General features: G+C 38.3%; 1 protein-coding gene across 2 annotated transcripts in view; it reads left to right on the plus strand.

The window, feature by feature from the left end:
• The first annotated feature begins 249 nt into the window (after positions 1–249).
• DHRS9 (dehydrogenase/reductase 9) overlaps positions 250–11,712 on the plus strand; it is a 28,448-nt gene continuing 16,985 nt past the window's right edge. Inside the window, exons 1-3 of one of the 2 annotated variants that reach the window (XM_023189696.2) lie at positions 297–482; positions 2,651–2,915; positions 5,447–5,564. In XM_023189696.2, coding sequence (XP_023045464.1) covers positions 5,560–5,564 — 5 coding nt within the window. In that variant the 5' untranslated portion in view covers positions 297–482; positions 2,651–2,915; positions 5,447–5,559. Of the gene's footprint in view, positions 483–2,650; positions 2,916–5,446; positions 5,565–11,712 lie in introns of both variants that reach the window. The other variant, XM_023189697.2, reaches the window with a different exon arrangement.

Below are 11,712 nucleotides of genomic sequence, written 5' to 3' on the forward strand. Positions count from 1 at the left end.
GACTCCATCCCTAACTATTTGTATATCTAAAAATCGTATAGTAGAGAGAAACAAAAGGTCAGCCCTGCTTCATCTTACAGCTGGGAGAGTCATGAAAGGCCAAATGGGTAACAAAGCTCATAGTTTTGACCAAGCCTAGCTACAAAGAAGCTACTTAAATGTCAAAGGCATTGTTTGTATAAAAAGGGAACCAATGTACAGGTTCCCTTTATAGTAGAAATAAGAGAACTGCCTGTTGACAAAAGGAGGAGGAAGAAAATACAAAGTACACTTTTAAAACATGAAGGCTTCATAGCAGTTCATAGTCGTTCAGAGAAACATGTTCCACTGAGAGTGACCCGGGAGAGAGGATTACATTATTATGCCAGAAGGAAGAGGCCACTATGCATGCCCCATCACCAGCCTCACCCTCCCGGTCAGCCTTACAAGAGTGACACTAGATATACTCCAGGAGTTGGACCCACCACAGCCTGCACACTGGAGTAAGTGCTTTCCTCCTGTCGAAGCTCATCTTAGAATTATCTGTGACTTAGACCATCCCCAGAATGGTGCAGTTGCAGGAAGCCTAATGTATATCACCTGAGACAGCCTTGGATCTGAGTTTCCTCCTTACGTTTTGGTATTTGGAAGAGGGTGGAGAAGACACTCTTGGGTAGAAGTATGGGAGGCATACAGATTTAGAAGGAAAAGGATGCCTCTATCTTTAGTGTGTTGTCTATGGCGGTATCTAGCCTTCCCACTGTATATTTACATTCCACCTACAAACATTAAAATAAAATCCACAGTGCACTCCTTTGTTTTAAAGAGGAACTAAGAAAAAAACTCAAATTGTCAATTTGGTTCCGGATTTTTTTTTAATGTGATCTTTGATCTGAAGTCAATATAGGAAGAACTCTGAACAAAGTAGCACTTTCAAAGGTTGCATATTAAAGAGGTGAAATGAAAGACAACTTAGCACTTGAGATGTGAATTTGAATGTGTATATGGTTACAGTCTGGATAAGACACTGTTAACAAATGATTTCATTAACTCATCGCCTATGTGCGACCACTGGACAAGGGGAGGGGGTGTTCCGGCTGTGGTGCCATATACTGAACTGAACCCATGAATTGGGCCCACTGGAATTGAGGGACAAGCCAGATAGATGGCAAGAATTCTAATTTCCAATATGCAAATCAGTCTAAACATTTGACTTTTTAAAAGTCTATTTGGAAAGGTTTTGAAACAGGGCTTCACTAGGCAAGATCATTAAGTAAGCAAAAACTTTATTGTTATAACCATTTCTTTGCCCGGGTGCATGAGGCTCTCTTCTTCTCTTAGTGACAATAACATGCTCACAGGAAGGGTTCAATATTAATTATTTACACCTTACTTCATGTGGATTTAAGTCAATGTATTATCTATGAGGTTTTATATTTAAGCCATACTTGTGAAACGTTAAAGAGGAAAAAGCATATTTAGCACATTTGGGGTACCCTAAATGTGTACCTGAGTAAATTTCAGTTTTTTGAGTTGTTTGTTTGTTTTTGTTTGTTTGTTTTGAGACAGAGTCTTACTCTGTCACCCAGGCTAGAGTGCAGTGGTACAATCTCGGCTCGCTGCAAACTTTGCCTCCCAGATTCAATTCTCCTGCCTTAGCTTCCCGAGTTGCTGGGATTACAGGTGCCTGCCACCACGCCCAGCTAATTTTTGTATTTTTAGTAGAGATGGGGTTTCACCATGTTGGCCAGGCTGGTCTCGAACTTCTGACCTCACGTGATCCACCTGCCTCGGCCTCCTAAAGTGGGTTTTTGTTCTTTTAGAGAAAAAAGATCCCTACTTATTTTAAAGGGTGATAGCAGTGTCCTGACTCTACCTCGACAGATATGTTCATTCACATGCTCATTCCAGCTGAACCACAATAACTGCAATTTTCAGAGAAGGAATACAGAGCCTGGGAAATTGGAAGAGTATGGCAACACACCGGTATACAAGGAAACTGAAAATGAAAAATCAGCAAAGTGGCATTTGTACCTGCCTGAGGGACTACAGCAGTGAAGGTGAAAGGTGGAAGGCTAGATGGGGGATATTAGCATCATCTCTTCCCCTCCTCACCTGCAGCCTCAATACTTTCCATTGTGGTCCCAGGATATGCCAGGTCAACTGTGATCAACTCTGAAACAGGCAAAGTCTGGGAGGGGAGGAGGCATCCTTTCCTATTCTCAATGGTCTCAGCTCCAGAGACCACTTTAGCAAGCTCTCCTTGTCATACCTTAAAACATAAATTAAAACCCATAAGCAATTCTGAAACCTCATTTTATTATGTTGTTTTTATCTCCTTGCTCACCAATCTTAAAAAAATGTGGTAACACAAATCTCAGAGACTGATTTCTCCTACTTACTCTCTTAGGAGGGAAGGAGTGTTAAATAAGCAAAGGCATGCTAACAGGAAGGAAAAAAATGGAGATTATGAATAATAATCATAATTTGAAAATTATTAAAACAATGCACCTGGCAGTTTACAAAATATTTCTTTGTTACATTATTTCCGCTGCTGAATTTGATCAAGAGATTGTACTCATCATAAAATGAATATTATTGATCATTTTAAAGTCTCTTCTAAAAGTGGCTAAATTTATACTGCTGATTCCTTTTGAAACGTGACCTACAGCTTCTTGGCTTTTATGAGCTATTCAAGAGAGATTTAGTCATCACGTTGTGTCACAATGGGAGTGACTCACAGAGCAAGGAGAGAACCTGAGGATTCCTCACACATGTAATACTCAGAGCTCTACGGAAACTCAGGCACCTCGACCTCAAGAGGATCAGCCTGGCCAGGGTGGCACAACTCTTCCTTCCCCGTGCACAGCAGGAAAGCTGCCATCAACTGAGCAAGTCCACCAACAATTTCTGTGTCCCACTTCATCTTTAATAAGGTAACTGATGATAGTTTTGTCATTTACTCTTTTATTTACCACGTCAGTCTAAACTTTCTTTGATTTTCCTCACTCTTGCAGAATCAATCAGTAGTCTTTCAAGCTGTGGTCAACTGTCACTACTTCTTTTAATGTAACACATTAGAACGCAGTGATGGGAGCTGGGTCCATCTCACCGTAGAAATGACCTCAGTGTGACCTGGGATCTTGCCTTAAACTCCTCCAGGACTCTCTTTGAATGTCCTTTATGGACATTGGGACGCTAGGGTGTCCCAATTCAATTCATATTTTGTTATTTTCTCTGGGCCTTCTTGACACCTTCTGTGAATATATGATTAATTGGAAACTGGAGGGGGAAGTCTCCAAAAAGCACAGGAATCTTAGATGAGTTTCTTATTGAAGCAACAGATTCATGTCAACTGCAGGTCTGATCTGTTTGTCTGTCTGCTTTATCAATATTATCAGATGTGAATTTGCATGAATACACACACATATACACTAAACTGAGGGAGAAAATATCTTGTAGGTCATGAAAAGCAGGGAAATTCCCAACAGTTCATATTTGATCCCTGGATCCTGGGGTGGCAGCAATAAGCCTGCTTCAGATATTTGCTCCCCATTTTATGATGCGATGGTTTGGTTTTTCAAATGATGATACGGCTCCTTTCTCAATGACTTGATGTTTAGGAGGCGTACTTCAATAATTACATTTTAAAATAAACAGTCAAGTTAGAGTTGTACAAATGGCTCTGAAATGTCCTGCTACACTATTAGACCAAGGGCACAGATTGTGCTTCTGTACTATTTATCCTAGTACCCTCGGCATATATTAACTGTTCTAAAAATGTCCTTGGCTACACGCTGCATCAAATGAAAGTTAAATGTTATACCACTTTTCTATTCTATTTTTAATATTCAAAGAGGGTGCTCAGATTTTAGAACAAATCTCAGTGCTTAAGTACACACAAAAAAATCATTAACTCATACATTTCAAGGGTATGAAATGGGAACTGGTATCAAAACTCTTATAACAAATGTCACTGTCTTAAGGGACAGTGTTTAAAAACTCAGACCTTTTCTTCTGCTGAAAGATCACTGTGGCTGAAATGTGCTGAAGTTTTAAACACACTTTTGGAATCTACACATATGTTCTATGCTCTAAGCTTTCCTTAAAGCCTTGTGACTACAAATGATAATTGTACACAACATATAATCTTTCCCAGCTAGCAATTTTTATGCAGTGACCATAAATAAAGTAATCATAGCTTTAACAATAATTCTTAACCTGCTAGTACTGTCAGGAAACATTGTCAAAATAACAAATCTAGGAGGGGCTTGGGATAATTAATGAATAGTTATGGATGTGATGATGAATTATAGTTTAAAAGTTTTGAAGGAAGGCAAAAGAAAATCAGAGATGCTTTTATCCTTAGAACTAAAAATGCAAAATGTAAATCCAGCAGATATTCCCTACATGAGGCAGTTGGTACACCTCTGCTAGAAGGGAGGGAAGCTACGTCCTGAGGAGGCTGTCTGAGTGAATCAGTAGTGGAAGTACACGCAAACTCCAAGCCTCGTTGTCCCACTACCCAAAGCACAGTCTGACTGCCAAGGAGTACCTCCCATCCTCAGGGAAGCAGGAATCAAGGGCACTGTAACTAACCAGAGGAGGAGCTTCTTCATCCATTGAGTAAGGGAACTTACCCTCCCATGACAGTAAATACCAACTCAATTATATCATCAGCAGCATAATAATTATTATAATTATTATTTCAGTCAGAATCTCAAAAACGCATTTGTTGCTTAATGCAAGCACATTTAATGTAGGGTCCCTTAGCTCTATTAAAAAAATGTTTTTTCAGATTTCTGGGTGGACCATTTGAACACATTTTTCACAGAAATATGATTTTTTAGTTTATGTCAGTAGGTTCCAGGGTTCATTTTTTTAAGTGTGGAAGAAATCTCTAAAAGCCACTTGGGTTTTTTAAAAAACAAAGCAAAACGAAAACCAGGTTTGTTTTTTTTTACTTCAATGAAAAAGAAAAAAATGAAAAAGGAATGTTGTGTAAGTTAACCAGGTTTACAATATTCAAATATACAAGAGGCATGTATGTTCAGTGGCTTTCAGTATTTAGAAAGTCATGCAAGAGAACTCCAAAAAGAGAATACTTTAGAAAATCATTGCTCAATGCTTTCTATTTGATGTATTTTGGTAAACAACATAGTTGTTGATTCAACTTGGGCCACAATTGCAACACACTGGAAGTAAATAAAGATTCTACAAACTCCTGACAGTGTAGTTGACTAGCTTTCTAAAAGGAAACACTTCATGAAGTTATGCGGAAATAAAATCAACTGGTCTGGGTGGAACTATCTAGAAAGAACTCTATATTGCTTATAAAAAGTATACTTTACAATAATATTGAGATATTTTCTGTTCTTTCTTTTTTAACCGTGTCATTTATTTTTAAGGAACAGAGGAAGGTGAATAAGAGAAGTGAAATTAATCCTATTTTTAACTTTTTTACTAGGAAAAGAAACTCAGAAAGAAAAAGTTAAGAAAAGCAGAAGTGATCAAGGAGAGCAGTCGAGTTGCAATATTTTCCTTTGGCTGCTGACAGGCAGTTACTATAAAGCATTGAGCATGGGGTATGAAAGACAAAACCAGTTCTCCTTTCTTGGTTTCTTTTGAATCTTTGTGGTATAGTAGAGAACTTTTGATAAAGTGTTCTTGTGCCTGCTGTCAACTGATAATGTGTTCATCTCTCTGCAGTTCTGCCTTCTCTTTTCACACAGTTTAGAGTTCAGAGATCGAAGTTTTAGTTCTGGTCACTCTCTGGCAAGTGACCATAGTTATGATCTCTACTCTACACCAGAAATATCTTGACAATTACATGAGATAAATATTACATAAACACTTCCCAAAACTTTGTAATGTTTTTGAAATTGGAAGTGTGAATATTATATATTATTATAATTTCTATTTTCCTTTTGCCCCAGTGATTCAGATGTCTCAAAGATTAATCCAATTATCACTAGAACTCTGGAGCTAAAGTGGAGACTTCTTTCTTTCCTTCCTCTTTTCCTTTTTTGCTGTACAACACTTACTAAACATCAACATAATGCCAAGTATCATGCAAGGAACTGCTAATGTAGAGAGGTGTACGCACAGCCCAGAGTTGAGTGGGAATACAGACTGAAGTGGTAGAACACAATGGTCTGGGTATCAGTCCTGAAATTGCCACTACAACTGTAGCTGGAGTCAATTAAACAGAGTTTCTGGATGTGTTTCCTCCTCTATACAGTGGAGATAATTTTATTGTAAGGTGTAAATAAGATAAATATTTATAGATCCTAGAAAAGGGCCTACAACATGTTAGGCACTCAGTGAACCATAGCATTATTATCATTCCTCCCTGACTTGGTCAACCAGGAACTTGAGAACCATAGATTTGCTAGGAGGATATTTTGAATTCTGTAGTGTCAGTTGGCCACTTACCAAATGGTACCCCCAGAGGAGCTGGGGGTCAACAGCATGGGGTAAACCTTGAGGGAGGGAACAGATGGGAGGTGATTAGATAAAGAGATTTGGGTGAAGACACAGAGCCAAACCATGTCAGCCTGATGACAAAACGACATTTTAAAATATTTAGAGAGAAATTAATGCTTGCAGCAGCAGGATATGAGTAATTTTTATAAGTAACCCAACTTTTCCACTGAGGCCATTAAAAAAAGAAACTCATCAATGTGACACTACCAAGGAGCCAATGACTAAGTTTCCAGAAAAGTAGTTCTAGTGCTATGATGTTCTGGACTCCCAAAACTAGGAAGTTCTAGAACAGTGGTTCTCAGCTGGGGGATATTTTGTCCCCAGGGGACATTTGGCATTATCTGGAGACATTTTTGGTTGTTACAACTTGGGGAGGGGTGCTACTGCTCACTAGAGAGTAGAGGCCAGGGATGCCACTAAACATGCTACGATGCACAGGATTAATCCCACAACAAATAATTGCCTGGCCCAAAATATCAAAAGTATTCAGGTAGAGGAACCAATGCCTAAATATGAGCAATACATAGAGCAGACTGCCTCATAAAGTGAAAGCGATTCATCCTGCCATGAAGATAACAAGGTTCTTACTGTAATGGCAGACATTAGGTCGTTTTACTTCACCCAGTACTCTCCAAGGTAGATGTTGTATTTCTATTTTACAGGTAGGAAAATGGAGGCTAAGAAAAGTTAATTTGTCCAAGGGCCCTCTGACGATAGTGAAACTGGGATGGAACCTCTGCCTGCTTGCTTCTGAGGTCTGGGCTCCTAACTACTGCCTCCTGCCTCGAGCCAAGAGATTTATACGCTATTAAGCAATTTATTGTGCAAGAAATTGGAAGACACAGCAGATAAGCAAACAACTAGGTCAGTTCCTGGAGTTTCTGAATTGTTGGGACCAAGGGGCCATGCAGAGGTAACCACAGCTGGCATAGTGTGGTTGAGGTGGCCCTATTAGCCTTTTAGTTGCTGTTACTCATTTATTTCTCAGTGGTCAATGAACCAATTGCCTATCAGTCAGCTTTGTGTATAGGTCACGTTCCCATGGCTCTGACCCAGGTTACTGCTCAGAGGTGGCATCTTGGCTAAAATATTGCTAGAGGTCAAAGATATGTGTGTGTTTGTGATAGATTTAGTGGAGTGGTCTAGAGGAATGTGAACCTTAGAGACTGAAGAAGAACCAGCATTTTTAGACAATAATACTTGGGGTAAGGAGAGTATTAGCAAAACTCTAGGTTAGCATTGGCAGTCCCTAGGATTCAGACTGTAGGCCTGAATGACCCTCAGTCCAGAGCTGTACCTAATGAGGACAACACATTTTAATGTGAGTTCATTCTTAACAGCAAAAAGTTTCTCTTTGCTTGTTACCAGGGAAAAATGGATTTGCATAGAGAAGGTGCAGATTTAGGGGGAAGCGGAGTGGATGAAGATTAAAGAGAGAATCCAACTACTTTGGTTTGAGCTTTTGTTCTTCTTTGGTAGTTGTAGAGGTGAGTTTACCAAAGCGTAGATGACAGGCAATGTGGTATACAAGTTACTATACTCCAGAATTCTGGGGTTCTTACTTATTTTGTGCATGACATCCAAAGCAGCCCAATAAAACCTTTTCACAGAAAAAAAAAAAAGTTTTACTCTCCTTTGCCAAATTTTTAACTTTTTTATTCAGAAATAATTTCAGAATTATTGAAAAATTTAGAGACTAGGACAACCTAGATTGCTCAAATATTAACATTTTACCACATCTGTCTTCTCATTCCTCTTTATATACACAGGTGCATGTATGGTTTTAACATGTTTGTTTATATACATATCATTATTATTTTCTTAACTGTTTGAGAGTAAGTTGAAGACATGATGCTCCTTACTCTTTAAACACTTCAGTGTGTATTTCCTAAAAAGCAGGCCATGTTCTACATCATCACAGTATAATTATCAAAATTGGGAAATTAATATTAATTCAATACTATTTATCAAATTTTAAGATCTTATTCAAATTTCACTTGCTGGCCTAATAATGTTCTTTCTGAAAAAAGAAAAAAAAATTTGATCCAGGATCACATGTCGCATTTGGTTGTTGTATCTCGATGGTCTCCTTCAATCTGAAATGGTCCTTAGTCTTTCTTTTCTGTCATGACTTTGATGTTTTTGAAGAGTACAGCCATATATTTAGTAGCACTGGAAGATGTTTCCCCATGCATAATTAGCTTTGGATGCTCCACAGAAGAGCTGTTGTGTCCCTCCCTGTGCGCCATATCAGAGGGCATGGGACGCTGGTTTGTTCCATAACTAGTGATGTGAATCCTTATCACTTGGTTAAAGTGGTATCTGTCAGATTTCTCCACTATAAAATTACCATTACTCTCTTTAATTTGAAAGCATATGACAAGGAGATTGAGATTCTGTAATTACTGCCTGTCATCCGAATTTGACCCACTAGTTTTAGCATCCATTGATCATTCCTGCCTAAAACCATTGTTGCTATGTCAGTTGCCAAATGGTGATATTCTAATTTCAATTCCATCATTCCTCTGACACTTATTAGATGGCATATTAATTCTAAGGAAAACTTCTCCCTTTACCCTTATTTATTGATTGATTTACTGCAGAATGGATTCATGAATTCATATCTTATTCAATGAGTTATTATCCATTATTACTATTGGCTTTGATGTTCAAATTGTCTCATACTTTGCCAGTGGGAGCCCCTTCAAGCTGACACCTATGAACTAGTGATGTATCTCCAGCATTCATTGAGCACTTACTTACTTGTAGCATAAGATTCTCCAGGCTTATTTTGTACATTCCCATCCGAGCTCAGCCGTGATGTCAGCTTTTCCAAAGAACATGAACACAATGTTTAGAAATTGGTATCTGAGCCCTTGGTATGTTCATTGCTATTGGAGTGTCATTATTTCTAGCTCATCAGGTAGATTTAGAAAGTTACCTATCCATTTCTATATTTACTCACTCATATTTAAAACCAGGAGTTCATGCTGATTCTTCCAACTATAATCCCACTCCACAGGGTTCATTCCAGTTTCTCCCTTTTCATATTTGCTACTCCTCTTTCTGACAGTGTGAAGCCTGGCTTCCATCATCCACAACTTAGTTACAGTTGACCCTTAAACAACACAGGGATTAGGGGCGCCAGTGCCCCATTCAGTTGAAAATTCATGTATAACTTTTGACACCCTCAAAACTTAAGTCACAGTCTACTGTTGACCAGAAGCCTTACCAAAAACATAGTCAATTAACACATATTTTGTATATGTATTTTATACTGTACTCTTATAATAAACTAGAGAAAATATTATTAAGAAAAGCATAAGGAAGATAAAATATACTTACTATTTTTTAAGTGGAAGTGGATCATCATAATGGTCTTCATCCTTACCATCTTCATGTTGAGTAGGCTGAAGAGGGAAAAAGAAGAGAGGTTGCTCTTGTTGTTTCAGGGGTGGCAGAGGCTGAAGAAAATAAGCACATATGTGGATCCAGGCAGTCTGGATCCAATATGGGATCCAAACAACCCATATTGTTCAGATGTCAGCTGTGCTTATTTTCTCAATCAAATAATTGGAAATATTAGGGTTGTCTGTTTTCTAGTTCTGGTGGAGGCATGGATTTTATGTTATTCTATTTGTTCTTCCCTTTGAATTGTACATAGTTTTTGGAGTTTGTCCTAGGAAATTTGGATTGACATGACTGTCACTACTACAGCTACCTCAGAAGTGAGAATACTTTTTTAACACTTGAAGTGGAATACATAGTATTACAAAAGAAACCTACGGTGTTGAAATACACCCAAATATTTATAAGCTTATTCTATTAACATGGTGGCAGGAAAAATAACCACCACAATTTTGAAGTAGTAATCAGCATTAATCATATTTTGAGATAACTCCAACAAATGCAATGTAACATGAAAATATTTGTTATTTCTATAGGTAACAAAATCACAGACAATAAAATACTACTGTGGCTTGTTGTTTCTTTCATAATTGAAGATTGTGTTAAACTTCAGTTACAGTTTGGAAAAAAAAAAAAGATGGGATCTTTTTACCATCTAAATGGAAAAACCCCTGAATTCTATCCACAGACTCTCTCAGAGCTCTAATGGCACCTCTTTGCCTGAGAAGCTTTCACAGATGCCCAAATCATCCATCCAACTGAATTCAATCCCTTTGGGGCTGGTAACCCAGTTTAATGCACAGGAACAGAACATACCCTCCTTGTGGCTTCCCTTCCCCCATTCCCTCATCTACTTTCCCCTCTGGGACCTTGTGTCAGTTATTATACTATAACAGAGGAGGTTATGAGGGGAGATGAGCCTGTAGCCACAGCTATTTCAGACATTGGATGTTGCTTTTGGCCACTGGACTTCCTCTCAGCAAGCATGGGCAAGGTGTGAAGTGTTGACTTTATCAACTCAGCTTGTCAGCTTGGACACTTCTCAGCCCAGCCCAGAGTGGAGTGCTCCAGTCCCCAGAGCCCCTCATCTGTCTCCTACAGTGGAAGGGCACAGCACTCTAGTCCCAGTGACCTTGGCAAATCACTTTGTTGCTTTGAGCCGGTTTCTGAGGCAAATAATATGCCCTCTCTAACTCAAAACGCTGTTGAGAGAACAAAACAAGACCTGTGTGTGAAAGCACAGCATAGAGTGCCTTACTAATGTATGACATTCTTTTACTGTGACTCCCTCATGCATACCCCCGGTAAAAATGACAACACAAAAACTTCCAACTCCCTGCTCCAGAGAACATAAAACCCCACAAATATTGTCTTCTTCAAATAATTCCCCTGGGAGTTTAGATTGCAATGAAAGCTACAGAATCCATTCAGAAAATGTATTAAACATTTAGCCATTCAGTGATTATTTACTGAAGCGATTTGAGCAAAACATTATACTAGTTGAATTTATAAATATAAAATTTCCTTAAAAGGTTTAACTATGTAATTTTGCAAGAGTTAGTTATGCCACTTCCCTTCCCATAACTACACATTTGTAATGTATTTGAGAAGGGGAAATCCTGCTACATGGACATTGATTTGCAACAAATTATAACTCCTACACAGAAAAGAGTTGGAAAAACTATACCAAATTATTAAGCCATGGTAATCTAAAAACTTGACTACTTTAGAAATAGTTGTAGTTATACCACAAGAATCAAGTAGGTTCTCCAAACAACATATTTTAATATTCCTCTGATTTAATTTTTATCAATTGACAATTCTTTTTTTTTTTTTTTT

Source organism: Piliocolobus tephrosceles, chromosome 11 (genome assembly GCF_002776525.5).
Source record: "Piliocolobus tephrosceles isolate RC106 chromosome 11, ASM277652v3, whole genome shotgun sequence".
In the NCBI taxonomy this organism is placed as follows: domain Eukaryota; kingdom Metazoa; phylum Chordata; class Mammalia; order Primates; family Cercopithecidae; genus Piliocolobus; species Piliocolobus tephrosceles.